The sequence below is a fragment of the Ylistrum balloti genome, unplaced genomic scaffold (genome assembly GCF_031769215.1).
Source record: "Ylistrum balloti isolate Yb309-2 unplaced genomic scaffold, AGI_CSIRO_Ybal_v1 Utg370856, whole genome shotgun sequence".
In the NCBI taxonomy this organism is placed as follows: Eukaryota; Metazoa; Mollusca; class Bivalvia; order Pectinida; family Pectinidae; genus Ylistrum; species Ylistrum balloti.
In genome coordinates, this window is record NW_026782491.1 from 229,187 (window position 1) to 256,874 (window position 27,688).

General features: G+C 36.4%; 1 protein-coding gene across 1 annotated transcript; it reads left to right on the forward strand.

Annotated features, from left to right (window-relative positions):
- Positions 1-8,972: 8,972 nt before the first annotated feature.
- Positions 8,973-22,458, forward strand: LOC132559097 (uncharacterized). Its single transcript, XM_060223709.1, has 3 exons — positions 8,973-17,281; positions 17,567-17,778; positions 18,975-22,458. The coding sequence occupies exons 1-3, from the start codon at positions 8,973-8,975 to the stop codon at positions 20,192-20,194; spliced, it is 9,741 nt and encodes a 3,246-aa protein (XP_060079692.1). The 3' UTR covers positions 20,195-22,458.
- Positions 22,459-27,688: the final 5,230 nt, after the last annotated feature.

A 27,688-nucleotide genomic window follows, 5' to 3' on the forward strand; every position in this document is an offset into this window, starting at 1 on the left:
CCTTCTGAACAATATAAGTTAGTAGAAATCATGGGTCTCTAGGATTTTTGTTAGCTTATTTGTTTTCTAGAGGTACAAACAAGCACAAAGATGATTCTACTTACATTTTCTTGTTCAATTTGAAATGTTGTATAAATGAAACAAAAACATTAAAATAAATTTTGCATATCGACCATTAATGAAGTCACAAGGATTAAATAAGACACACCATATTCATCCAGTTATAAGCTCTTGTCTGAAAATAAGCTCATGAATTTCATACTTATTGTTGTGCTCAATGTGCTGTAGATCTACCAACAGATGCTATTGTTTCAGTGTAGGCTGATCTCCTGACTTTGATGGAGAATTGGAGTTTTTGGCCTCTGAGCTTGTTTTAAAGTTTCACTTGGTACTTTTCCAATCAGTGTGAGATTAGAACATGCATGAAAGACAAAGTATTGTACAGATGGTCTGTAGTGTTTTCTGATTTGGTTAAAGATACACACAGACAGTTAGCTGTACAGGAAGTACCTTAAATAGCATGTTTTAAGGAAATGCTAGCTGCATTTTCACTAGAATCGTATATGTCTTATCAAAATTATAACAGATAGCATATGCATCAACTCATTAATGTTTGATCTGTTGCCCAAGTTAGAAGTTAGGAAGGTGTGCACCACAGCTTTGCCCCTGCTTTAATGGCTATTTGCTGACATCCGAGGAAGAAAACCGAGATCCTGCATTTCATAAGAATAGTTTACTAAGTGGTGTGTGGATGATGAGTGGAAAAATAATCTCAAAAAATAATATAATCAATTATTTTTTCCATTCCAAATCAGCTGAAGAGAAATGATTTCTTTCAGTATGTTATCAGATGGAAGCTGATATGATACCATGGTGACTTTCTTCCTCTCGAGGAAGTGACTAGTTCCAAGGGTAATTTAACAGCAATGCATTTTGGAGTATGACAGAGTGCTACTCTTTAAATGTTATTTAAGTCCCTACATCATAGTTCCATTGTAATACCCACTGTTGTTCTTGTCAATATCACTATCAAGAATCAATTATAAAAGATATGGTTTACCCAAGTCTTTTTGACTCTTGAATTTCTTAAATGCAAATGATGTACTGTTTTTGATATTTACTGAATAGAAGTTATATGGTAGACAGAAAATGGAAACTAAGTAGATCTGTTGGCTGTGTGCTGTAGTCATTTAAAATGTAGGAAGAAGAAGGAAACAGCAGATATTGATTTCTGGTCTAAGTGCTAGAAGGATTTTACTATTACGAGATTGATCCTGATCCGATGTTGAGTGCCTCTCTCAGCAGCAGACACCAGTCTGTCTTTTAAAGTCAGTCTGCCCTATTGAAAGCAATAAAGCCTGGGTATCCTTTGAGACAATCGACTCTCTGGACATATGACAAAGTAAAAGGTCATCACGACCAGTCTCTGGTGTCTGTAAAAGGGCAAGATTATTTTTCACTTCCTTGTCTCGAGGAAAACTATACTCTCAACTGTCCAAAGACTATAGCATCAGGTAGATAGAAACCTAAGCCAACAATGGCACTATACAGGATTTTAGGAACTGTTATGAGCTGAATTTTGGTTCTATTTGAAAAATTTATATATATTTTAGTTTTGGTTTCTTTCAGATTTTGCATGGGACATTATCATTGAAAAAATCTTAATTAATTTATCTTTAACTTTCTACTTTTTCCAAGAATTATTTGGCTTTACATAGGGACCTCAGCTTCTTACCTGGGACTGCATAGGTGTGATGCTCTACAGACTGAGCCATCATAACCCCTATTTTCAGGTAAACAGTCATGACATTTGTATATCAAACAAGAATTATTTGGCTTTACATAGGGACCTCAGCTTCTTACCTGGGACTGCATAGGTGTGATGCTCTACAGACTGAGCCATCATAACCCCTATTTTCAGGTGAAACAGTCATGACATTTGTATATCAAACAAGAATTATTTGTGGTTTTTAGTTAAAATTCAAATGTGACCTTAAATTTCTCATGTGGAAAAATCAGTTGTAGCCAGTATAGGTAATAGCATGGTTTTTGAGAAACAAGGGATTTAAAACACCAGTGTCCTAGCAGTCCTGTAGTAGTAAGTGATTGATTACCTTCACTTCTTTAAATTGTGGCAGGTGTAACATTTAGGATAAGACAAAATATTTCATACTTATTATCCACTTAGGGTTAGACAACAAATTTCACTTTACATGTACTTAAACGAAGAAAAATGACAATATGTTTTGCATTTTGTCTCAAAATAGTTGAAAACTACATCAAAAACATCTTTGATGTGACACAGGTTCAGTTTACATTTGCCTCACAAAATCTTGACAAGCCTTCCTAAAAAAACTTTTAGCATGTAGGATGATTAAATAGTAGTAAAAAAAATTATTATTGATCAGAATTGATCTGTTGGCCAAAACAAATATAGCTAATCAATAATTTTGAAATCTCAACCGCTTCCTAACACCAGCAGGCATGATGGACAAACTCAGATGGTCACAAGAGGCTGTGGGATCGTAGTTATTGTCCTTTATATATTTGTTATTAGGAGTAAAGTAATCATCTCTAATGAATGAAAATAGGAAATTGGATTAGCACAACTGCCTAAATTTTGGCAGGTGGGATGATGCTCTCCAGAAAACCTGAAAAATGGTGAAAAAAAAATTAAAATTAAATAAGACGAAAAAATCCCAATGTTTCAGATGAACACACCTGTATATAAGCCAATGCTTATTTAGAGATGAATGCTTTTTTCATATACATACAGATGAAATGAATGCATGCAGTTTGAAATTTGATTTTGTCAGCAAATTCTATATTTGCAATGGCGAAAATGTTTCAAAAGTTCCAACAATGTCAGAGATAGATGACAGGTTGTGTCTACATCACACATGGGTGACAGGGTGTGTCTGTATCACACATGTGTGACAGGGTGTGTCTGTATCACACATGTGTGACAGGGTGTGTCTACATCCCACATGGGTTACAGATTGTGTCTGTATCACACATGGGTGACAGGGTGTGTCTGTATCACATATTGGTGACAGATTGTGTCTGCGTCACACATTAGTAACATGTGAATGTGGTTTGTTTTAATTACTCATTCAGAAATGCAAAAAAATGAAATGAAAATTGAAATAAAGAGTTGGGATCTTCTTTAGTATTGATATGTAACTTTGGGGAAAATGACCAGGAATATTTGTTTGAATTAAGTGGGTGACCAACTGACAGTTTCCATAACAACACTAATATAAAATCTCTGAAGGCAATGTATATGTTGGGTGTGATCCATTATTAAGAGGGAAGGTATTGTATAAAATTACTTAATGGCCCATTTCCACCACACTATTACCTATAAATTGGTTAAAGTTTTTCCATTTGGCTGATGTTCACATTCCAGTTTACCCAGTTTTGTTTGTCTTAGTTTGTCATGGTCCAGAGACTGATTTTTTATAATGTACTCTTCATTTAGTGTAACGTGAAGTTTGTATTTTGCAGATGCAGCCTGTCTACATCATTCTGAAGTCAGTTGACGCTGTGACGAATGTGAAGATTTAGGCTGAAAAGAGCTTGGATTGTAAGTAAAATTTATGTCATTAGATTTAACACAGGTTTCCATTTTGCTTTTTAACGATTTATATATTTCAATGCAGGATGAGAAGTTTATATGACAAATCTTAAATGTAGTTTATTAGTGTAGACAACTAACCTGATTTCATCACATCAACCTCATGTTGACCTTATCATGAACTACTCATTTAAAAAATACTATAACCACATGATAGTTCTTTATTTTTAATCACTATCAAAAATTTCATATTCAATTTTTGGATCTCATGTAGTCAAAATAACATTGAACATAACATAAAACATCATCTTTATACATATTGATGTGATAACAATACATTGGAATAGAATACAAGGTTTTTTTTCCAATGGACAGATATCAGATTGCTACTAGTTCGTGACAGAGGTGATTTCTTTTTACATTGTCTGGGAGTCGGCTGTTCATCTATAGCAAGAATCTTGTATACAAAACAGTGTATGATTTCCTGTCAAATATAGTTTATCAGTGCTCCAGATAACTTTTTGACATGTGGGGTTTTCACTCCTACCTTTATAAATTGAGGGGTTTTTTCACCCCTGCCTTCTTCAAGTGTATGGGTTTTTCCATATTAGGGTAACACTGAATTTGTAAACATTTTTGACAGCGCCATATTTGCTATGCGACTGGTTTATAATCACGATCAAGAAAGCGCTTGCATGTTTACTTGATAAGTGTCTGTTTGACTTAGATTATAGTTTATATAGTCTCCGGAACGGGTTAATGACGCAAATCTTATTTTTTTCCTAGCGTGAAATTAGAAATATTGTGCGTGAAAACGCATTCACGCAGGCTATCTGGAGCACTGGTTTATATAGTCTGAACATCAGTCTACATCTGATTAGATTGTGATGATTAGTAGTCAAGGTTAAGGATCAAGGGTCCCAAGTGAAAAGTCTTTGTCTCCGTGACAAATAAGAGGGAAAGCGAACATGTCTAAGGTGTTACCTTTTGTTCTCCACACATTAATATTTATAAGGAAACACATAAGGTTCATTTTCACAGACACTACATATTATTAATACAAATTTTGTTGTTTTTTTCAAGTGAAAAACATGCAAATCTGTATGATTTTGCAAATTTTTAAGTTCTTAAAAAATATCAAGATTAACTGCTTTTACATATAAAACGGGTAAATTCTGCTGTTTATTTTTTTGTCTTTTATACAACAACAGAGGGTTATGAAAGTGAGACTTTGGTGTTACTTTTACACCAGTTTTGTTGTTATTATTCCACTTCATATTTTTTTGTGTAGTATTGTTCTTTCAGAAAATGCAGCATTAATACATAACAGGAAAGATATATCAGTGCACCAAACAGATAATGTCGGTTTCGTTTCTTTAATCAGTTAAGGACCTGAAATTTCCAAATTGACTGAACAGAAAATATTGAGATTAATATATTTGTATTAAAAAAAAGATTCCTGGGATGAAGTGTGACAAGGCTTGTAAAAATTATTGACTTCGGTCCATAGTCAAGGTCACATGGATCAAATTGTTAAAAATTTCAATTACCTTCTTCTGGTTAACCGAAAGGCTTGAAATCTTGATATTTGGCAGGTATAGGTTCCTGTGCAAAAAGCCAACAAAGTTCGTGAAAAGAAAGGACATTGACCCTTAACAAAGGTAACAAGGGGCGAAATTTATTAAAACTTTCTGATGAAACAAAATGGCCTAGAATCATGATACATGGCTGAAAGGTTCCTAAGACAAAGTCTTACAATGTTTGCAGAAAGAAGTGACCTTGACCCTTATTCATGTTCAAAGGGATAAAATTTGTTATACCATTCAAACATCTTCTAATAATAAATAGAAAGCCCTGAATCATAATATTTGGCTGGCAGGTTCTTGGGATGAATGTCAAAGATGTAAAAAAAGTATTTGTGAATAGCATTTAATTTAAGGTGATGGATGCACAGGCCTCATGTTATCTCTCCCATAAACATTTGTGGGGAATATAGAATTGGGATGTCTGTTAATTCATTCGTCTGTACATAGACAATCTATGGACCAGAACTCTAAAATTGTTCAAGATAACTTCCCAGAAAACTTCTGTACAGTTAGTTATCAAGCAAGTACTCTAGTAGTATGACAAAAAATTCACCATTAAAATCCTTTTCCATGGCTGAAAATTTACCAAATTTTCTATATCAGAACTCTGAAACTTATAAGATAACTAACTACTCAGTACTTTGTTCAGTTATCAAGCAAGTGCTTTAGTAGTGCCTTTTGTTATGACATAGTTCTCAATTTAAAATTTACAAATTTCAGATTTTCTATACGAAAACTCTGAAACTGTTGAGATTACTACTCAATACTTTGTACCATTATCATCCTAATGCTGCAGTAGTGCCTTTTTTCTCTATTGAAATAATTGTATCTGTTATCATGGAAACAGATAGGCCAAATTACAATTTTTTCAAGACTAGAGCTCTGTAATTGTTTATAATAGCTGCTCAGTACTTTTGTAAAGTTGTCAAGCTTAGTAGTCTAGCAGTGCCTTTTGCTATGGAGAAGTTCACCACTTCAATATGTATCTGTTACCATTGAAATAGATAAGCCAAATTAATAATTAAAAACCCTTGTATGAAGCACGACTCCAAAACAATTTGAGTTAACTACCTGAAACTTTGTATGACTGTCAAGCTAACATTCTGGTAGTGCCTTCATCTTTGGAGAGCTCTCCTTACCATGGTTACCATGGACACAGGTTATACTACAAATTTTGCTGTTTCCAGAGTAAAATTTCAAACCCATTCAAGATAATGACATGAAGCTTTTTTCACTTCATTCTTTGCCAGTTTCAATGGAAATAGATAAAAAAAACTAATTGGCACCATTACCAATTTTATGGTTTCCTGAGCATTGCAACACAATTGTTTGAGAACTAGCTGAAACATTGTACAAGCTAGTGCTCTCTTGGTGCATTTTGTTACTGGAGTTTTCATTTTCAATATTTTTCCTTTTTCTCCTTTTTTGTCTAAAAATAGCATCAGTCAGCAAACAAAAATTCCAATTTTACCTTCATATTTATATATATCCCATGATAAGTTGTATAACATTATTAGTTTGGTTATCATTTATTTGTGAATGATTCCAAACCATACTTACAAACATCAACAGTAAAAGATGATCTACATGAACATATCAGTAACCATGGTGAAATGGACTTAATGCCTGTTATTGTAATATTAACATGGTTGTATGATGGGGTGTCTTTCTTTTAAAAAGTGGGATGCTTGGGATGATGTCTTGCTTGCTTTATCTTATTTTTTTTCTTTTTTGTTTGCTTGTAAACTTCATGTTTATGTATGGACTTTGTTATGTACATATGTATTAAGAAGTTAATTTTAGATCAGTTCCCAAGAGTAGATACTCTATCAACCCAATCTTTTATATAGTTTTGTCATAGGCTGTATAACTCAAATTGGAACATATTAAGTTATCAATGTTTTGACACAAAACATTTTGGGGATCAGAAACATGTTTATGTATGGACTTTGTTATGTACATATGTATTAAGAAGTTAATTTTAGATCAGTTCCCAAGAGTAGATACTCTATCAACCCAATCTTTTATATAGTTTTGTCATAGGCTGTATAACTCAAATTGGAACATATTAAGTTATCAATGTTTTGACGCAAAACATTTTGGGGATGAGAAACATCAAATTTTAGTGGATTTTTTTAAATGGACAAGCTGAGAACTCCTTGACCTTCATGAATCTCATTAACTTTTCATCCTATCTAGTTGATTAAGTAGTAAGGTTGGTGGTTAGGTGATACAGTGGTAATACATTTGTCTTTCGTCAAGGGGATCAGGGTTCATTTCCCTGATCAGATTATGGAAATTTTTTTGGTCATCTAAATGGCGATGTGCATTTTCCCCCATTACTCCAGTTTCCTCTCACAGTAAGACTCCCCTAATACTTCCATCTAAGCCAACAAGATTCATATAAACTGTAAGGTTATAGGTTGTTTTGCAAACTGTGAACAGTACTTAACATCGCTATTTTTTTTAGAAGTGCTTGATGGATCTTTCTCAACTTTCAGATATAGATTCTCCTTGATCCCTAGGTTTGCCTTTTTGGTCTGATCATGGAAACAATGGGTTACAGATGGCCATCTTGGAATCTGACTTGTCATCATTATCTGGAGAAGGTGCAAAATTGGACCTTTCTCAAATTTCATGTGAAGGTTCTTCTTGGTTTCAAAAGTGTCCTTTTGATTTTGGGACTGAGAAAAACCCCACAAAATAGCTGACCGATGCCTGTGTTGGACTTTGATGATGAAAGTATGTTATAGCAATTTCTTGAAGTATTGGGTGGACCTTTTTCAAATTTCACATGTAGGTTGCTATTCCCTAAGTTTGCTTTTTTATTTTGGAGCTGACCAGAAGAAGAAAAAATGACAGACCAGCAACCATGTTTGCTTTGTCAGTTTAACAGATAATCTTGTTTATTTCTATAAAGAGAAAGACAATGAAATAAGAGAAAAAAAGGTAAAAGATCCTACTTTCAAAGGACAAAGAAAAAGCAATCAATATTTGGCACCCTCAGCTTAGATATTTTTTTTAATGAAAGTCGGGACAATGAAACGTAAGCTTATATGGGACTTTTTTTAAATAACTTTGTTCACATTTTGAAAATGAGACATCATGTGAAGGAACCTTGATTTACATGGAGTTATCATTGATGCAACGTAAATATTTGCATTCCCTTCTAGTACACCTGGTCTTTGTTTTGTTGATGGTATATCTAAAAAAAAAATCTTGTTTTTTCTTGTTTTATTGGTTTTAATTTAAATGATGATTTTGTCTGTTTTCCACTATTTTCACATAATTTTCACAATTTTTCAAACATTAGGAAATGACCCTATATCATTAACACTCTAAAAAGACCTGAACCAACCTGAACACAAACCAGTTGAATGATTGCATTTCATCTTGATTTTACCATTAGTATTCTTGTCAATCATGCTGTGTAAAAGAGTACCATCACATTTGAAAATAGTTTTCTTGGAAACACTGAGACAGGAGAAAGATTGACTAAAGTGTTCATTAAACATGTGAAACCCTGGCCAAGTGCCTTTTGCATGAGCTTGTAAGCATGGTAATTCTTCTGAAATATTGTGTTGAAAATGTGTAAACAATATGTCAAAAAGCACAATACAGACGATGGAATTATTCCAGTCATTAATAAATATACAAGGGATTACTAAAACAGGATTACAACAAATATAAACATTTTGGATTTTTTGTAAGAGATTTCTTAAGATTTTAGAATGAAGCTGATTACAGTGTCTATTTTTGAACAAAAAATCACATCAAGTAAATTTTGTTTTATTTGCAGAGGTTGTGAAATGGATACATCTGGCTTTCCTGCGATAGCTAGTCAGTCTGCGAGTCAAGTTACAAATGTGGATTTAAAGCAGGACGAAATTGATGGATCACCTGCACCAGTTGTAACAGATGGAGCTTTGAAAAGTACTGTAGGAGGCAATGACTCCTCTTCACAGCAAACAGAAATTGGGGTGTTTGAGGTTCCATTGGTTCCTGCAGCAACACAGCAGGAAATCAGTCAGATAGGAAATCCAGATGTTTCTGTTATAACTAAACCAAATGAAAGCATAATGATATCTGAACCTAGAAGCATATCAGAGGCTGATGAAGGAGAATCTGACCTTATCATTGACCTTGAAGAAGAACATCTGTTGGCAGGTGATGATGGCAATGCAGAGAAGGCAGAGGAGGAAGGTAGGCAAGATGAAGATGAAAAACAGTCAGCTGAAAGTGGCAATACAAATAATGATAATACTGAAGGCAGAGCATTGATGGAAAAAATGGATACAGATGAAAATGTTCCTGGGATGGGGGAAAGTCGGACATCAAAATCTGAACCAATCCTTGAAGTAGCTAGTAAAGACATTGGCTTGGATTATTTCGATAGAATTGAAAATAGCTTGCGTGAATTGGAGAAGCAGATGTCAAGTTCTAGCAATCCAGAAACATCTGAACAGTTAGCAGATCCAGAAGGTACAATAATCAAAACTGTGAATCTTCCAGTGCAAAATGGATTGGACAAGGCAAAGGAAACAAGCACTACTCAAACCGCTTCAGTTCAAAATGTCTCTAGTTTGGAAAAAGGAAAAGAACAGGAAAATAAAAAAGAAACAATTGGCATAGTAGAAACAATAGCAAAGGAAAAGGATGATATTGTAGTTTCTGGTGGAAATATCGATAAAGATGTTGACTCAAAAATACCAACAAATAACGTTGATAATTTGGAAAAATCGACAAGCGGCAAAGCTGAAAGTGTGGTAAAAGATACTGTAAGATTGCCTACAGCAGATGCGAATGATATGTGGTCAAAGATGGGAATGATGCGATGTGCCAACTGCTCCTTTACAACCGACCAGGAATCTATGTTTAATTCTCACACGGTCATATGCAACAAACGTAAAGTGGTGAAAGGAGAAATTAATTTCAAATACAAGGCAGACCGCTATGGATGTGAAGCATGTCTTTATACAACAAAGAGTGTACGGAACTTTGAGGAACATGTAGCATTCCATTTACTTGCTCAGCCTTATATCTGTTTAAAATGTGTTGCAACATTTGAGAGTAAAGCTTCAATTGAAAATCATGTTAGCACCAAACATTGTGATGAAGATGTAAAATGTGGGTTAAGAGGATCCAAAAAGATTAGTCATATAATTGCAATGCTGCACAAAGAATCTAAGTTCTCATTTCTTGGTAGAATGTTGGACAAGAAGATCTGGAACATGTCTGTGTCCACTTCAGCAAAAGATCAAACACACAGCCATCCAGTACATATTCACAATACTGCTGTTCCAAAGAAAATTGATCGACCATCCATAATCCAGAAAAAAGACTTCATGAAAACCAGCTCTTTAAAGCGAGACCCCCTCGTACTGGAACCATTACAGAAGACAGAGAAAATTGTTTCAGAGAAGGTGCCTGCTGTTAAAGTAGTTAAAATTCCATGTGGTTCTAAGGCAATGCCCACCAAGCCATTAACAGAGAAAATAAATTCCGAAATGGTTTCTGCTTCTAAAGTAGTTACACTTCCATGTGGTCCAAAGACGTCCAAGACATGTACCACCAATTCTTCCCTACCAATATCATCTACTACAAGTTCTGCAGGAGGCATTAATGTTTCTTCATTCATCCTTGTCCCAGTGACTGTGAGTACGAAGCCTCCTGCTCCCGTTGTCCAACCAACGAAACCGTCCGGAATGGTTTCTATATTAGGTACCTACGACCCATCCTTCAGTAGACCCCAACAGCAAATGATTGTCATGAACAACACTAACGTGGTTCGCCCGGTAGCTACCACAAAACAGTTTTTGGTAATGCCACCTGCAAAAAGTGCATCAACCTCTCAGGTGGTTCGTCCTCAAAGTATTGTGATTGAAAATCAAAATCTCCACTCCAATCTAATTCAAGCACAGACAACAGTGCAACCAAAACGGATTTTGCCTTCTCCACAACAACCCATCGTTTCTGGAACAGTTTCCCCCCAGTTGCACTCCTCCACATTGAATTCTTCTTCGACGAACCAATGTATATCCATCCAGTACAATGATTCGGGAAAAGCCAACGGATCACATAGCGAAACCCCTAAACAACAGACGAATATTGATGAAAAAATAGGTAATACTGTAATTGACTTGACGCAAGGGAGTTCACAAACAAGCTGTCGGATTTCTTTTCGCAAGATTGGATCATCTTTTGTGTGCAACTTTTGTAAAATCAGTGTGGAAAAAGAAGATGGTTTTAGTCGACATATCTGGAAACATTTTCACACTCTGCAGCCAATCTGTAAAGAATGTTCCTCTGACAACACTGTTGATGATTTCGGAAAGTGTGCACTGGTCCTTCAAATCCTAAAGGGATTGGCTGCCAGTGATGATAGTGAGAAGGAAAAAGTAAATGTGATTGAAGTCGTTTCTGATGAGGAAGACTCTGGTGAGGGTCAACAAATAACAAATAGCACAGACGGGCATACAAAAGAGACTGTTACGCATGAAAACACTACTACTAATGAGGAAGACAGTGGTATGCAAATAAAAATAGCATCAACATACAGTCTTAGCGATTCATTGAAAACACAATCAGACGATGGTCTAGAGAAGGACTCAGAACCATCTGTTTCATCAGAGGAAGTCATAGAAGAGGGAAATTCACCGCCGACCTCGAAAAAGAAAGACTCTGGAAACATTTTTGAAAAAATACAAGGATCTATGAATACTGTTATTAATGAAACATATAATAGCGGTGCTAACAAAAAAGACGACCTAGCTTCTAACCAGAGAAGTGAAGATATTTCTCATGAAAATTCGAATGAAAATCGCAGAAAACCACCATCGGTTACGCCAAGATCGGGTAGACCAACAGAAGAACAAAGTGCTGAAGACGTTACATTGTCATCAAAAGTGAGTAAAGAAACTACTGTGGCTGAAGACGTTATCAAGGAAAAAGCCCAAGGAGGTGCGCCGAAATTTTCTTGTAATGGAAGTTTCTATGTATGTGGCTTTAGTAATTGCCGCTTTGCTTGTATTACATCTGGTGAATACAGGGAACATTTAATGTGTTGGCACTCTGATGCTGAAGAATATAAATGTGCACATTGCGGACATCGAAGTCTAACGGAAGATTGTCATTTGCGGCATATGCTTACTCACTCCAAAGCATCTTCATTTATTCTGTACACTTGCAGTTATCCAGCTTGCCTGTATGGGACCAATGTAGTGGATTTGTTTCGGGATCACTGGAAAAAGTTTCACCCAAATACAAAGCAGTATAAATGCCGATCATGTAAAATGCTGTTTCCTTCTGCTGAAGACCTCATCGCTCACATACAAGCAAACATACTGAAATTCGTCACTTGTCCTCATTGTACAGCAAAAGACAGTAACAGGAAGACTATAATTGCACATATCATTGAAGCACACCCAGGGAAACCTCGACAAATTACTGTTGCAAGTCAACTTGTTTGTCAAGAGAGAGACAATAACGAATTTGCAGTGCCTGTTCCAGGGATTCCGGATAAACCAGCAGAGGTTCAACCATGGCCATCTGTGTACATGGACACTGCAAATGATGATGAAGATGCATATGTTGATTCTCCAGAACAAAATAACTCGTGTGATGAAACAGAGGCAGATGATGAACAACCCGATCACATTGCTCAACAGACGGAATTGTCCAAAGCCAAAGGTTCTCTCACGAAAATTGCTGCTGAAGGTGACATGCGGGATGCTGTGAAAGTAATGGCACTGAACAAATCAAAGTTGAAATCATTAAGTGCTGAGATAATTCGTTGTTCGGAGTGCTCCTATCTCGCGTCTGGAAGAGGACTATTACGAAAGCATTTGTATCTACATAAAAGGGGCAAAGATGAACGTAAACGGCGTTTCTCTTGTCCCTGCTGTCCTGCTGCCATGGACAAACTTAGCAAGCTCTCATGTCACATGAACTTACACGAGGGACAGCATAAGGTGAAGGTTTACTTCTGCACCTTATGCTGTTTCAAAACAAATGTCACAGAATTTCTGAGTACACACATGAACAAATCACACAACTGTGAGATATCCAAGGGAGTTAACTTCATTACTAAAGTTTTGAAAGTGTCAGTCTCAGCTTTCTTCTGCGATAAATGTTTATTTGGAACTCGGGATCAAGAAGTATTCAGACAACACGAGCTTGGACACAATGACGATGAAGACAATGTGATATCAGGAGCAATCAGTGAGGGGCCATCATATCATTTACAATCTACTTCAAATTCCGTGCCGAAACCGCCAACAAAGAAATCACCAGCTGCTAGAAATACATATAGTGACCCAGTTAATGAGGAAGACTTGGCTTCAGTAAATCCCGGTTCGAGAAAGAGATTTTGCTGTAAGCTTTGTGGGAAATATTGTTCACGTCTACCTGCACTTAAAGCGCATATGTCATCGCACGTACTTGATGAGGATTTAGAGGTCATGGTATTCAAATGCCATTATTGTGCATATTCATCGTCATACAAAGCTTTTGTAAGCAGGCATTGTGAAGATAAGCATCCCGGCAAAATTATCCGCGTGAAACGTAGATTAGACGTCATATCCGCTGTAGGCGAATACTTTCCACCACATGGAAAGGAATGGCCAGACTCTCCGGACGAAATAGACGATCCTGAAGATATCGACGTTTCTGACATGTCCATTTATTCCCATCATTGTGATATTTGTTCATACAGTTGTGGTGATTCTGCCGAGTTACTTCGTCACAAGAACTCTCAACATTCTAGCCAGGGAACCCTAAAAACTTTTGTTGTTCCAAGTGGAAACGTCTTCAGATCGCCAGTAGAATGTACAGAGTGCTCTTTTAATACTACAAGGAGAATAGAATTACTTAAACACTTGAGGACCCATCCTAATTTGTGTCCCACATATGAGGCATTCCGAAAGTCGCCACCCAGGGACCAAAGAGAATTGCTGAAGGTTGCTATTGGCAAGAAAACCACCACATCATATTTTCATGAAGCATATTCAAGCTCACCATCACCAGACACAGATAATGGACACACATCTAGTCTTCAAATGGAGGACAAAAAGCCTATATTAGCAGAGGATGGCAGCCTTATTCAAGATGATGTGCAGAGACCTGTAGCGAAAACACCATTATATTTCCTTGGGGGTGATCTACTTCATTTGAAGTTGAGACCGTGCTTCATTCAAGAGGAGTCCAATTCTGAATTCACTTGTAAACTTTGTCAAGACACATTTTCTGGTCGATATGTCCTGCACAAGCATATACTTCAACACATGGATGTTTCGTTTTACAAATGCGCATACTGTAGTCATGGTACCCTGGAATCCCCATCGATGGTTGTGCACATACAAAAGATTCATAGGAAACCTATACAACATGTGCAGATGGATGTTACGGATCTAGAAAGTAAAATTAACAAGGCAATTCACAGCATTAAGGAGGAAGAGTACTTCATAAAAATGCAAGATAGCGATAGTGTGAACTCCCAAACTGACGGAAAAGACGTCGATAGTGGAGATGACTTGCAGTCCTCTGAAAACCAGTTCCGTTCACCATTTAAGGCAAAGGTACCTCCTTTAACTATCAAAACATCGCCATCATATGATATTGTAAGAAAGAAATCAGCTTCGACAGCCAAAAAGTCAACAACAAGCAAACCAAAGACTGGTAATATTAATAAACCATTGCAGAAGTCACCCGTGTACAAACCACCAGTAGAAGACAATCCAAACATACAGAGAATGGGGGATATTTATAAGTGCAAAATATGTAGTTATACTAGTACATCACGGGCTACGGTGTTTAATCACTTAACAATTCATTCAGGGTTCCGAAGGTTTGGATGTCCTTTTTGTCCTTACCGCTCACACTGGAGGCACGATTGTTTAAAACATATCCGAACGCATCATCCTGGGAAACAAGGTCAGCCAACCGCGGAAGACCCTCCTGAGGATTTTGATAATAACTTAACCCTCAAACCGGATAAAAGTTCAGGGAGCCAGTCAGTACCGAAAGTACCAAAGTTGCTGCCTCAGCCAAAACAGTCTTCTGTAACACCTGAAAGTCAAGAAAGTCAACCATCAGCTGAGAGAGAAGCGGAAACGGACGCTACCAGTACTCCCGAGTATAGACACGTCTTTAAATGTCTTGTCTGCGATACAAAATTCAAAAGCATATGGTCTATACAAAAACATTTTTCAAAGACATGTTCTCAACCGATGTTAGGTTGCTCCACATGTAAATTTAAAGATCTGGAGCCAGGCAATGTAAAGATTCACATTGAAACAAAACATCCAGGTTGTGGATCTTCAAGGATTGTTACTTTGAAAAGGGAAGCCAAAATGAGGAAGTATACTATTCCTACATTTAAGAAACAGGACTCTAAAGAAAGTGTTGAAAGTGCATGTGAGGATAGTGTAAAATCAGAAGGCACAGATAACCAGCAAGCTGCTCCACGCCCAATCAGTCCAACATCTACCGACCAAAGTCGGTATTCACAGCTGACGTTACCAACATCAAGTAGCACCAACCTGTCGATTTTGATAAAGCGAATAGGAAACCGTTACATGTGCAAGGAATGTGGATTCAGTAATCCAATTAAGCGTGCTCTAATGCGGCATGTTAAGAAACACAGTAATGCTCGCCCATTTGGTTGTTCTTATTGCGATTATCGTTCAAACAACGAATGCAACACGAAAAGACATATGCGTAGAAGACATGGTGGGAAGCTAGTCATTGTTAAAAGACTAGATCCCTCCCAATGGTACTCGCCGATTTCAAATGACCTGAAATATAACCGGAAAACTTTCGCTGCACAGGCAACACAACTGGTAAAAACACCCAGCCCTTCTGTTGATGGAGAAGAGAATGTTTCTGAAGAGGATGAAAATTCTGAAAATTCTTCGAATATGAAGGCACGCGTGGAAATTAGATACTTCTGGAAATGTCTGGAATGTGGAAACAAAAGTAATTCTGTTTCTAATGCGTATAGACACCTGAAAAAGGGAACTTGTACGAAAACTCTTTATGGATGTTCTGGATGTAAATTGAAAAATACTGACAGAAAAGCAGTTGAATTTCACCTTACTGAAAAACATCTTAATAAAAATGTTCAAATTACAATTTGCCCAAACACAGCCAAGATCCGAAAGTACCATATTCCAATCAAAGTGGGAGGCTTTGTCAAAAAGCCAGAGGAGAGTATTTCAATGCTTGATGAAGGTAGTAATAACACGACTAGTGTTGCCAGCATTGCTCCTACTGTTTCTAAAGAGTCTAAAGAGAATGAAGAGCTTCCTAGACAGAGTGGCGAAAAGTCTCAAGTGGTGTTTTGTTCAGTTTGTAATTTGAAAGCTTCCAATGCAAGAATATTTCAAAGTCATATGGAATCAGAGCATACAGGAATGCTCATGGTTTGCAAACACTGCACCATCTTCAGAACCTTATTTGTATCGAAAATACAGCAACATACATGGGATAGCCATCCAGACATGCCATTGAAGTTTTACTTAAGAACGAAGAAAGGCATACCAGATGAAGAGAAGAGACCATCAGAAAGATACACATGTGCTAAATGTGACTATATAGGCAAGCGGTCGTCTGTTCGACAACATCTGTACTGTCATTTTGAGTACAAGCCCTACAAATGTGGCTACTGTGGATACCAAACTAAGAAAAACGACGGAGTTAGGCGTCATATTGAGAAACAGCATATCGGAAAACCAATGAAGATTTTATTTAAGAGAAATGCTGCCCAGGAACAGGAGATTGAGATGTTACTGGATTCAAATTCACCTGTAAAACTCTCGTACCAAAAGTCTCATGCGGCCAGATTGGCAAAAGAAAGTTTATCACCTATAAAGCCAAGCCCGACGTCAGTAATAAAAAAGAATTTCCCAACTTTAGCGAACATGAGAAATGACCTTACACAGGATTACATACCGAGCAAGATGTACAAACCTTTCTTCAACACCAAAGCTGGGAAGCCCGGATTCTCTTGTCTGCTTTGTCCTTACAATACTTTCATGCAGAATACGATGATTTCACATGTATATCATCACATGGAATCTATCTATAGATGCCCTTACTGCTCCACCCATGGCTATCCAAGGTAAATTATCATTGAAGACAATATACATTTCCATATTAGATGTGATGTAATTGCGATAAAGGTTAGAGAAAACAGTATTCATATGTATATTCAGAGGTTTTATAGCTTAAACGTTTTGAACAAGTGAACTTATTTAAGTCCATGAGGGGTATACAATTTCACTAATACTGTCTATGTCATCAGTAGTTTCAATTCCGCTGATGATTACTTTCACTGAGAAGATTACATATACTAACTGTTGTATCAGACATGGGTAATTGCTCCTACTTATGTATGTTATTACAGGAGTAGAGTGACGACACACATCAGAAAACATCATCCAGGCAAACCTGTGTACGTGATTGACGAGAGACAAAACAACGGAGAGTCCAGTAATGCGATAGTCGCATCCACAGTGACTTCAGCAGATTCGTCAGAACCACCAGAAAAACGTATGAAGATTGATAATTCGAGTGACGGCGATATTGAGGACGAGTCATATGCAGAAAGCACTACAGGTATGTGGTAGGTTTTTTCTTAGGTTATTCAGGCTGTAACTTTATCTTAAAAAAAAACGTTGATGGTTTATACAATCCAGATTATGTAACTTTGGATTGGAAATGGTTGAACGTAGGATTGGTTGCGTAGGTCGGAAAAGAGGTTCGACGACGAAATATTCAGCATGTACAGTAAATACACATTAATTGGTCAGTCGATACTAACGTATTTCCGATTGTTTTAGGAAAATCTGTATGAAACAACATTTTATACGGTCTTTCGAAAAAAAGTATGGTATCCGGCACGACTGAATATTGTGTGCATTCCAAAAAAGTGGTTTTGCGCCTTTATCCTTTGTGTTTCAACATCCGGTATCGGTACATCATTTCAAATCGAGTAATTCCGTGCCACTCTAGCCGTTTCAACCTGGTTACACGAAAGCAGTTTTTTATCAGTTGTGTATGTTGTCACTAATGACACCGTCCTTTTTTCACTGACACGTCTTTGAGTTTCATTCGTGTAGAAAAAAACAATAATATCAATTTTATTCAGCGTTTTTATTTTTCTTTCATCAGCGGTTGACAGGATTGCACATGACTGTCTTGTCATCTTGTATTTCAAACTGGCGCTTAATAGTTCACATATACTGATAATTTCAAAATGTTAAAAAAACAGTTTACTTAGTTGTTGGCTTACATAGATGTCTTTATTTCTGCCATTAATGTAATATTTATTCGAATATAGGTAGGGTTTTTAATATAAACATATACTACATTTTCATATGAAATAATTTCGAAAATTTATTTAAGAATTGTAGGAGTAGTGCACTTCTCAATCTGGATTTTGGCAGTTTTTGCGATCAATTTGTATTTTCCTTAGTCGTAAGTTTTAAGATTTAGGCCCTTAATATAACTACCGAGCCCTAAAAGTACGAAACAGAAGTAAGACACAGTTTGATTCATTATTGGCTCTGCCTTATCAGAATTCAAAATTTGTATTGAAAGGTGCTTTTCACTTGTGGATCCTTTGTACAAAATCTTGAGAAAAGTTGTAAAGTTGAGAAAACATTAATGTTTTGACTGTAATATATATGAAATATTTAAATCAAAACCTGAAAGAAAATGACATTTGTCACTAAGACACAAAAAAGGCGACACTATTTTGGCGACGACGATAATTCTGTATACTTTTTAAAATCTTTTTGCTTGTTTTACAGGTAGCATTAAGGAGGAGACGGGGATTATCCAGTATTCTTGTCACCTATGCAGCTACTCCAGTCAGAGCCTGTACCACTACCGTCAACATCTGGCTGTCCACGGAGGCTTCAAATGGTTGACAGCCGGAACGCAACTGGAGTCTCGTTTAAAGTGCGGGTATTGTTCATACCTTGCATCTGGAGACAAGGACTTTAATTCACATATGGAAAAACATCTTGCCACAAGACCTTTTAGCTGCCCTTATTGTGACTTCTCACAATATACACAAGGGAAGGTGAAAACTCACGTAGCGTATGCTCATCCTGATAAACCCCTTGAAGTATCAAGAGAATCTGGTAGTAGCTGTTTAATTGACGACACCCTGCAATTAGACTCTGTCACACTCGTACGTCTTGATCCGACGATAAAGCTTGTTGACATATTGTCACTACAGGCATCAGACTATGAAAAACTCTTGCTTGACGCTAATATATCTGTTGTTGACTTTGATAACCTTTCAGACGATCGGTTTTCTGCTGTTGCAAGTAATCTCGGTATTACTTTGGAAAACGAGTATGAAGTGAAGACAGAAACTGGAGATTACAACTGTGGGGATAGTGGAGAACAGTATGAGGACTTTGTCGTAAAGTCCGAAAAACTGGATGAAAATGTTAAAAATCTGGCAGAAACAACTGGTGAGGAAATGGATATAAGTACTATGGTGACCTCTGCAGGCAGTAACAAAGACAGTTCAAGTGGTATTGACGAAGCTGATCAGGAAATAAACTACCGGATTATACCTGAAAGCAATGAAAATATTTACCAGGAAAAAACGGAATTTACTCAAAAGAATTCTACAAATGATTTTAGCGATGTAAGTGATGCCCCATTATCACAGGATGATGACTCGGAAGACATTGATACTGCCGACGAGAGTTTAGTGGAAATGGAATTTGAAAGTGTGAGTCAAGAGTCTGTAGGTGGTAAATCCTTGCCAGAATTATCGGTGAATGAAAACACCATTCACGAGTCGTCGATCGACGCAGAGGAGGAAGCTACTGTACAATATGAGTCAATAATGGAGGAAGACGACTTGAATGAACAACAGATCGACAAAGCTGATGGAGTGGATACATTAGTTAATGAAGCGGGGGAGCCAAATGACCTTGATACTTCACGGAGTTCCAACTGTGAACCAGTTTGGGAATCACAAGGATTCCATGTGATTGATGAAGTTTGAAACAAAGGGAATCAATGAACACTCAATGTTCAATATTATATTATGTGTTCAATAGTGTAAATATAAGGGCATTATTTTGGAAAGACTGTTCAGTCTCCAAATATGAGGAAGTGAGCGAATGACTTGTTCATGATTTACAAGGTCATGAGTCCAAAGAACTTTCAGTAGATCCATGCTCCACACTGTAGTTATAATGTGTACATGTTCAAACGTAGCAAACTTTTAAGCGCCATTCAGAAGAAGAAATGATTACCACGTTGTCTTACCCACTTAAAGGTAATGAGAGACTGACTTCACTCAGATCCCTATAAAATTGCAATATGATTGGTGTTTTCCTCGGGACTAGTTCCTATGCTAGAGTTTCGAAAAATTCTCTTTGACCACTCGCAGCTGTCTCCAAATGAACATTGACATGGAGCGATGTTTATAACGTTAGTTTCGGAAGGAAACCGTCTGCTTAAACCTGTTATCATTTTAATCAAAGAAGTTATAGTCGTGCCGCATTGTGTTCCTACAGACAAAAACTGATCATCGTGTTTTACTCCACATGTAAATTCTAAAGATGGTTGGATGCTATGAATTATACATTTGATGATTTAAAAGTGATTGTTTATAAATATGTATGAAACTGCATGTAAAACCGTCATAATTCTACTGCTGGTGGTTGTTGATAACCTATATACATATATCATATGTCCTTGGATCTTCGCATTTGAAACCATATATGAATCTTGATATCTACAGTGCTTGTTCATGTTAGTTATGTTAGATGTGCGAGTAAAATATTCGTAGCAAATGTATTGGAGATGTATATTTCTTCATGTGGATTGATGTGTCTTTAAATGAAATTATTTTTATGTTTATCACGATCAATGCCTACACCATCACAACGGTGTACATTTGTAACAATTGTAATATTATTCCATACGTAGTATACCAATGGTCTATGGCGGGTATTAGCACAGGCTTTCATTAGCACGCTCATGAATGTTCCTTATGGGAAATCGGTATACTTCATTCTTGCTTAGTGTGATAAAAATAAGATAGATGGAAGCGTGTGTATCTGTCACAGTACATCACATTAGCATTTGATTCCTTATGTCCAAATAGTAGTGTCACATATATGTCGCACTCTTTTGACCAATGTGTTAAGAGAAATGATTTAAAAAAGTCGTGAGTAATATGTACAGTCCAAATCAATGTGCATTTATTTTCTATATTTGCATTCGAAACCCGAAATGGTGCTTTATATCATTTACGTTTTTGGCAAAACTACGATGTTCCTCTGTGATAGTAACCTTAGAAATGTTCAAAGCATTTTATGTTTTTGCCATAGATTTTGTTTACCAAATGTTTCATTTTTAGAATCTCGATAACAAATCGTCAAAATGTTTCTTTATTTCCTCCATTACTTTTTCATTCGTTCTGACAGCAAGAACTGTTCGGGCATTTTGAGTCATTTTCATTTTGCATTATACCAAAACCGATCGTTATATCAATTAAATTAATGGTGCTAGTTTCATCCAATGAAATAAGTTTTTTTTTCAGAAGATTCTCTTTTGATCGTATTAAGTACGTTATAATTGAATGTCTCAGACTTTATGTGTATTTGCCTTCTTTGTCATTACTAAGAAAATTGCTGAAAGTATTTCTTATATATGATATTTTTTTTCCTTTCTTGCAAAATTGTACCACTCTAAAACTAGATTAAAAATAACTTCAAATTCAAGCTTTTATCGCCCTGTCACTACGTACAAGGCGCATCATTTCGCCCCTTCTGATGAAAGGACTATTCCATGTACTCAAGTCATAATTTGTGTGTAATAATCCACTAATAATTCTAATGATGGTTAAATAGCGAATTCTGGCGACAAATTCGAATTCACGGATGAAGCGTTGGGAAGGGGGAAATAAGATAATTAAACAGATTAAATGAAATTTTGAATTGATGAATACTTTGAAAAAGGTGCACAGGTAACACAAAACTTTCAAAGGGAATTTACCTTTTAATGTACTTCCATATGTGAATGCAAATGTGTTGATTACACGTTCGTAGAAGACATGAGGTAGAGGCATGCTTTTTCAATTTAACATTTTTTTTAGATCACATTGATTATTTTCTTCTGACCGATTCCCACGCGTATATGGTAAAAGTATGCATGCAATTTGTTATTATATTGTCTTTAATTTGAGTGCATGTGTGAGCATGACCTTTTGAAACCGTTTAAAATCATTGACACAATTATTTTGTTATTGAATCAAAATTGCAGTATTTTCTTTTGAAAAAATGTTATTAAAATGTTAATGTTAAATACATGTGTATTTTGGCGTTTTTCTTTACAAATAAGTTTGCATGTATTGATGTTATGTATTTAAATTACAAGAGGAAGAATACTACGTCAGAATCATTATCATTATTGGATTATTTGGATTATTAACTCTAGGTCATGACAAGAAGACACCAGCAATACAGACACAGCAATAACGCAGATGCCAGGCATCAGAAAGTAAAAAAGTTAAATTACGCGTCGAACCGAATTAATTTCGTGTATTTCTTATTCAAATCATATGAATGTAATACTGTAAGGTTATTTAATTTGGCGGGGATAATATCTCATGGTTGTCCCGGTTTTGACTAGTTCACAGGTATTAAACTCTGCATATGATTTGGAGTCCATGTATACTAGTATACCAACATTAACATTCTAGGCAGATTTGTTCAGTGGGTATTTGCTTTTGCGCTGTATGTATTGACCGTTAATATAGAGATATTAAATCATATGAATATTACCAACTTTACAATACAGTCAGTGTCTTAATGACGTCTTGGTAGGTATATAACAAATGACCTATTTGGCTTACATGGTCATGAACCCCCGTTCAGTAACGATAAGGAAATAAGGCCTCTTAATTATTTTGATATTTGACCGTGCTGAAGTATCCTAATTGGGATACTTAACATATCGTCGGAACTTGCACCACTCATCGTTATGACATAGATGTAATCGGATACATGACGTGAAAAGACTGAAAAATTCCAAGAGCTGTGATTAGGTTGTTTCTGTAGAAGGCACATGTTACCTTTATCATCGATTAATTATAGTTTATTAAAGCAATACTTCAGCGTTTTTTTATCTCCCACCCAACAAAGTTGGCGGTGGATATTCAAATGTGTTCCGTCCGTCCTCTCGTACGTCCGGATGCTGCTTTCCGCATATCTTTTGAAGGATTGAAACTTGTTTTGTACACTTGTTGAATAAATTGCCATTTGTTCGGTTAACGGCAAATTCAGCGTATATTTAATGAGGCTGATGTGACCTGATTGGCTGATTTCTTTAATCGTTCTCGAATGCTGCTTTCTGCACGATACGTTTTGAAAGGATTGGTCAGATTTCGATGAAACTTTCCTGGTACACATGTTACCTTAATCCCTTGCCAAAGTTCGATAAACGACGAATTCCGCAGATATTAATTGAGGCTGTTGTGAACTAATTTACTGATTTCTTTAATCAATCGATGGGAAAACTGCACAATTTATGATGAAGGAATGATAAGATTTTTTAGAAACTTGGTATGTAGACTTAATACCTTAATTCCTTGTTCAGATTCGATTATCGGCAAATTCTATGCATATTTTATGAGACTGCAGTGACTTAATTGGCTGATATATTTAGGCACTCTTACTGAATGCTTTCCGCACGTTATATTTTGAAGGAACAAATTAAATATTATGAGACTTGCTTGGTAGACTTGTTACCTTAACCCCTTGTTCAAGGTTGATTATTGGCAATTTTTTGTGCATATTTTATGAGGCTGCTTTGACCTGATTGGCCAAAGTATTTCAACACCCATAGTGAATGATTTACGCATGTTAACTTTTGAAGGAAGAAATGAATTTTGATGAGACTTGCATGGAAAATTTATATCATAATCTCCTCACTCATGTTGCACACTCACCGGTTATAGTTTGTATTACTGGTAATAGCTTTCTTGCAATTTTATATATCTGACTATCAGATGCTGTATTGTAGTTTATAAATTTGAATAAACTATCTCACTTTTTGTCATACTTGAGCGATAGGTGAAATATTGATTAATCCAGCAGCACTCAAATTAAGTGACAAATATTCTATCATTACCGTCGGATAAAACATTCACAGTATTATGCTACTAAATTCCTATTCTATTTATCACTATCAACGGAACTTTAAACCGAACGTAAACTATGAAATGGCTTCAATATCTTAATTTTTCATGTTGCTCACTTTAAATGTATATATTTTACAAATGAATGGGCAGGGGATCTTGATGAATATGTCCTTGTTTATACTTGTGATGATATGATGGTTTTGCCAGGACAGAAAAGTTGACGAACGAGACGGTATCTCATGGCCATCAAGCTACTATACATGGGTATTTCTGTGTATCTAAATACTTTTAGAAAAGGGCATTTTTCATTCCTATTTCATATAATACGTTCCACACAGGTTTTTAATCATACATGTGAATGTGTGATAATGTCGCAAGCGTCTTGTTTTAAGCGACGACCTTCTCTAAGCTACCTGTTAACGTTGACCATTTTCATTAAGATCGGTATTAGGCATTCCGTTCCTTTCTTGTACAAAGGACAGTTTCTTAAGGCTTCCCATTTTAGTTTACATAAATTAGACAAGACCGCTTCTGAACTTCCCGTTGGTGCATAACTATAATATCTGAGAGACCCAGTGTTAAGAGATGGAGGCACCAGGCACGACACTTTCGACTGTAGTCACGCCGACTGTATCTCATCGCCTGTTACAAGAGACTCCTTACTTGTATAGCAGGTCTCTTTCTTGTCTTGGTGGTTTGGCTCGGTAGTTTTCTCCAATTTCCTGTGTAAGGTAAACGCAGAGATCAACAATAAGAACAGTTGTATCTCACGTCACCAGCAATATCTGGATTTCCCGTCTACTTGTCTTTCGAGGGACGTCTCCTTCTCCATGGTGCAAAAATATATTTATCATAGCAAGATGAGATTTATGTGTAACCATCATGTGGTAAAATCACTTGGTAGTTATTTAAATTATTATTACATTAGATGGATCGGAGGTATATGTATCAAATGTCAAGAGAATTATAAAGGCTTATTTGTAGTCAATACAACAAGGCAATGCAAAAACAGTGTTAGTGCGAAAGTAAATATGATAGAAAAAGAGGAACCTGGGAAGGATGTACACGGAAGACGTACTGTACTAGATACATGGGAGACATACAGTACATAAATATGTAATATATGACCATGCAAAATATTACGTCTATCAATAATTTAATAGTTATGCTTTCAAAATATAACAATACAAACATTACGCTGAAATTCTTTCAGTAGCATGCACTACCTAAAATTATTGTTATTTTGACGTTTCATTTCTCGCCTTCCGATTGAGACCATTTATCAGGTGTTCTGAAGCCGCCATTTAGAAGCTGTTTCGTTGTTTCAGGAATATCTATGTAATGGAATACAGATACCTTCATGTATATAGGATTAAATGTTTAATACGTAATACGCGTACTAACCAAATAGCATGGATATCAATGCTCATACAAGTAGGAGCCCAAGTCGTTACATGCATAATCACCACTGTTCATCAAAAAGGGGAAAATCTATATCGACATTAAAGTATATAAATACATTAATGACTTGTATAAAACAAAATCAAGGGCCATATTTTAAATGTGTGAATACTGCAATTTAGTATAGATAGTACACGTCAAATAAATCCATTGAAACGTTGCATAATCGCATAAACAGTGAAACATCACGGTTTGTATAATTCCGTGATGAACGGGCACCGTTTGTGATCAAAACTTGTAATCCCCAAACCAAGACAGGAAGGGATAAGTACGCTAACAGTGATGGCCTGGCTTGTTTTATACTGATCCGATCTGCATCATACTACCACAGCCCCAGCTACTCGCAGCTATCTCACGCCTCGACAGTCAGCAGCGAACGCCGAGTTGATTCGCGGCATTCTCCCTAGGGCAGAAGTGGTTAATAATCTTGGCAAGGATTCACATCTGCCGTACAGCAGAAACGTCAGAAGGATGACACGTGTTATATCGATGGTAGTGCTATCTCAGACAGAGGCCTGACCAAGATTTCAACGCGGAGGCAAAATAGATTACAAAAAAGCTAATTTTGTAGTTGTATCAGATACAGTAGATTTAAGCTGTGTTGTAGGACTCGTTAGTGATGCTAAGGACCTAAATGTTGAACCATATAGGCACAGACAGTAGAACCTGTCTACTTTGACGTTATGTAAAATCCATCGCAATGGTTTGGTTAGGTACGGTGTCGGCATAAACAGCTTTGTTTGGTGGTTCGGTTTGGTCAAAGTATTAGACAATAGTCGCCTAAGACAGTTTGTTGAAACACATGCAGGTGATATTAGCCAAAAAATATTCAGGAGTCGGGTGAGTAAGGTTTGTAAAAATCCTTCCTGAATGGTAAAATAATATTCAACATAATATTCTCTGAAATTTTATGGTTGTCCTAATGTAATTCCACACCCAAGGCCCCTAACATCACTGCAATCAATTTATATATATATGTACTTCCAAAGAGTATCTGATTTCAATCAATGACCAATAATCCAGCAACGAAGTTACTATCAGTGGTTAATCCATCTACCAAATAACAAGCATCCAATGATACATTTTCCGAGCAACAACCAACCAATAATCGAGTAACCAAGCAACAATCAACCAATAATCGAGTAACCAAGCAACAATCAACCAATAATCGAGTAACCAAGCAACAATCAACCAATAATCGAGTAACCAAGCAACAATCAACCAATAACCCAGTAGCCAAGGAACAATCAACCAATAATCCAGTAGCCAAGCAACAATCAATCAATAATCCAGTAACCAAGCAACAATCAACCTATAATCCAGTATCCAAGCAACAATCAACCAATAATCCAGTAACCAAGCCACGATCAGCAAATAATCCAGTTACCAAGCAACAACAACCAAAACTCAATCTACCAAGGAACAATCTACCAATAACCCAGTTACCAAGCAACAACCAACCAGTTATTCAGTAACCAAGCAACAATCAACCAATATTCATCTACCAAGCAACAACCAACCTATAAATCATCAGTCAGCAAATAATCAAGTTACCAAGCAACCAATAAACAACCAACGAACAAAAACAACAATTTAGCCAATTAACGACAACCACTCACTGCAACCAATAATCCAGCAACCAAGCGACAATCAGTCAATTATCGACAACCAATCAACCTATAAACCAAAACAATAAACGACAATCACTCATTGCAAACAATAATTCATTAACTTAGCAATAATCAGCCAATAATCTAAGAATAGGTTATCAACACCAGCACGCACTCATTTTATAACACCAATGTATGGAACGATATGTGTTTTCGTGTATTTATCACAATTCTAACTTGTTTATTAAATGGTTTTCAGTGAATCGTTGATTTT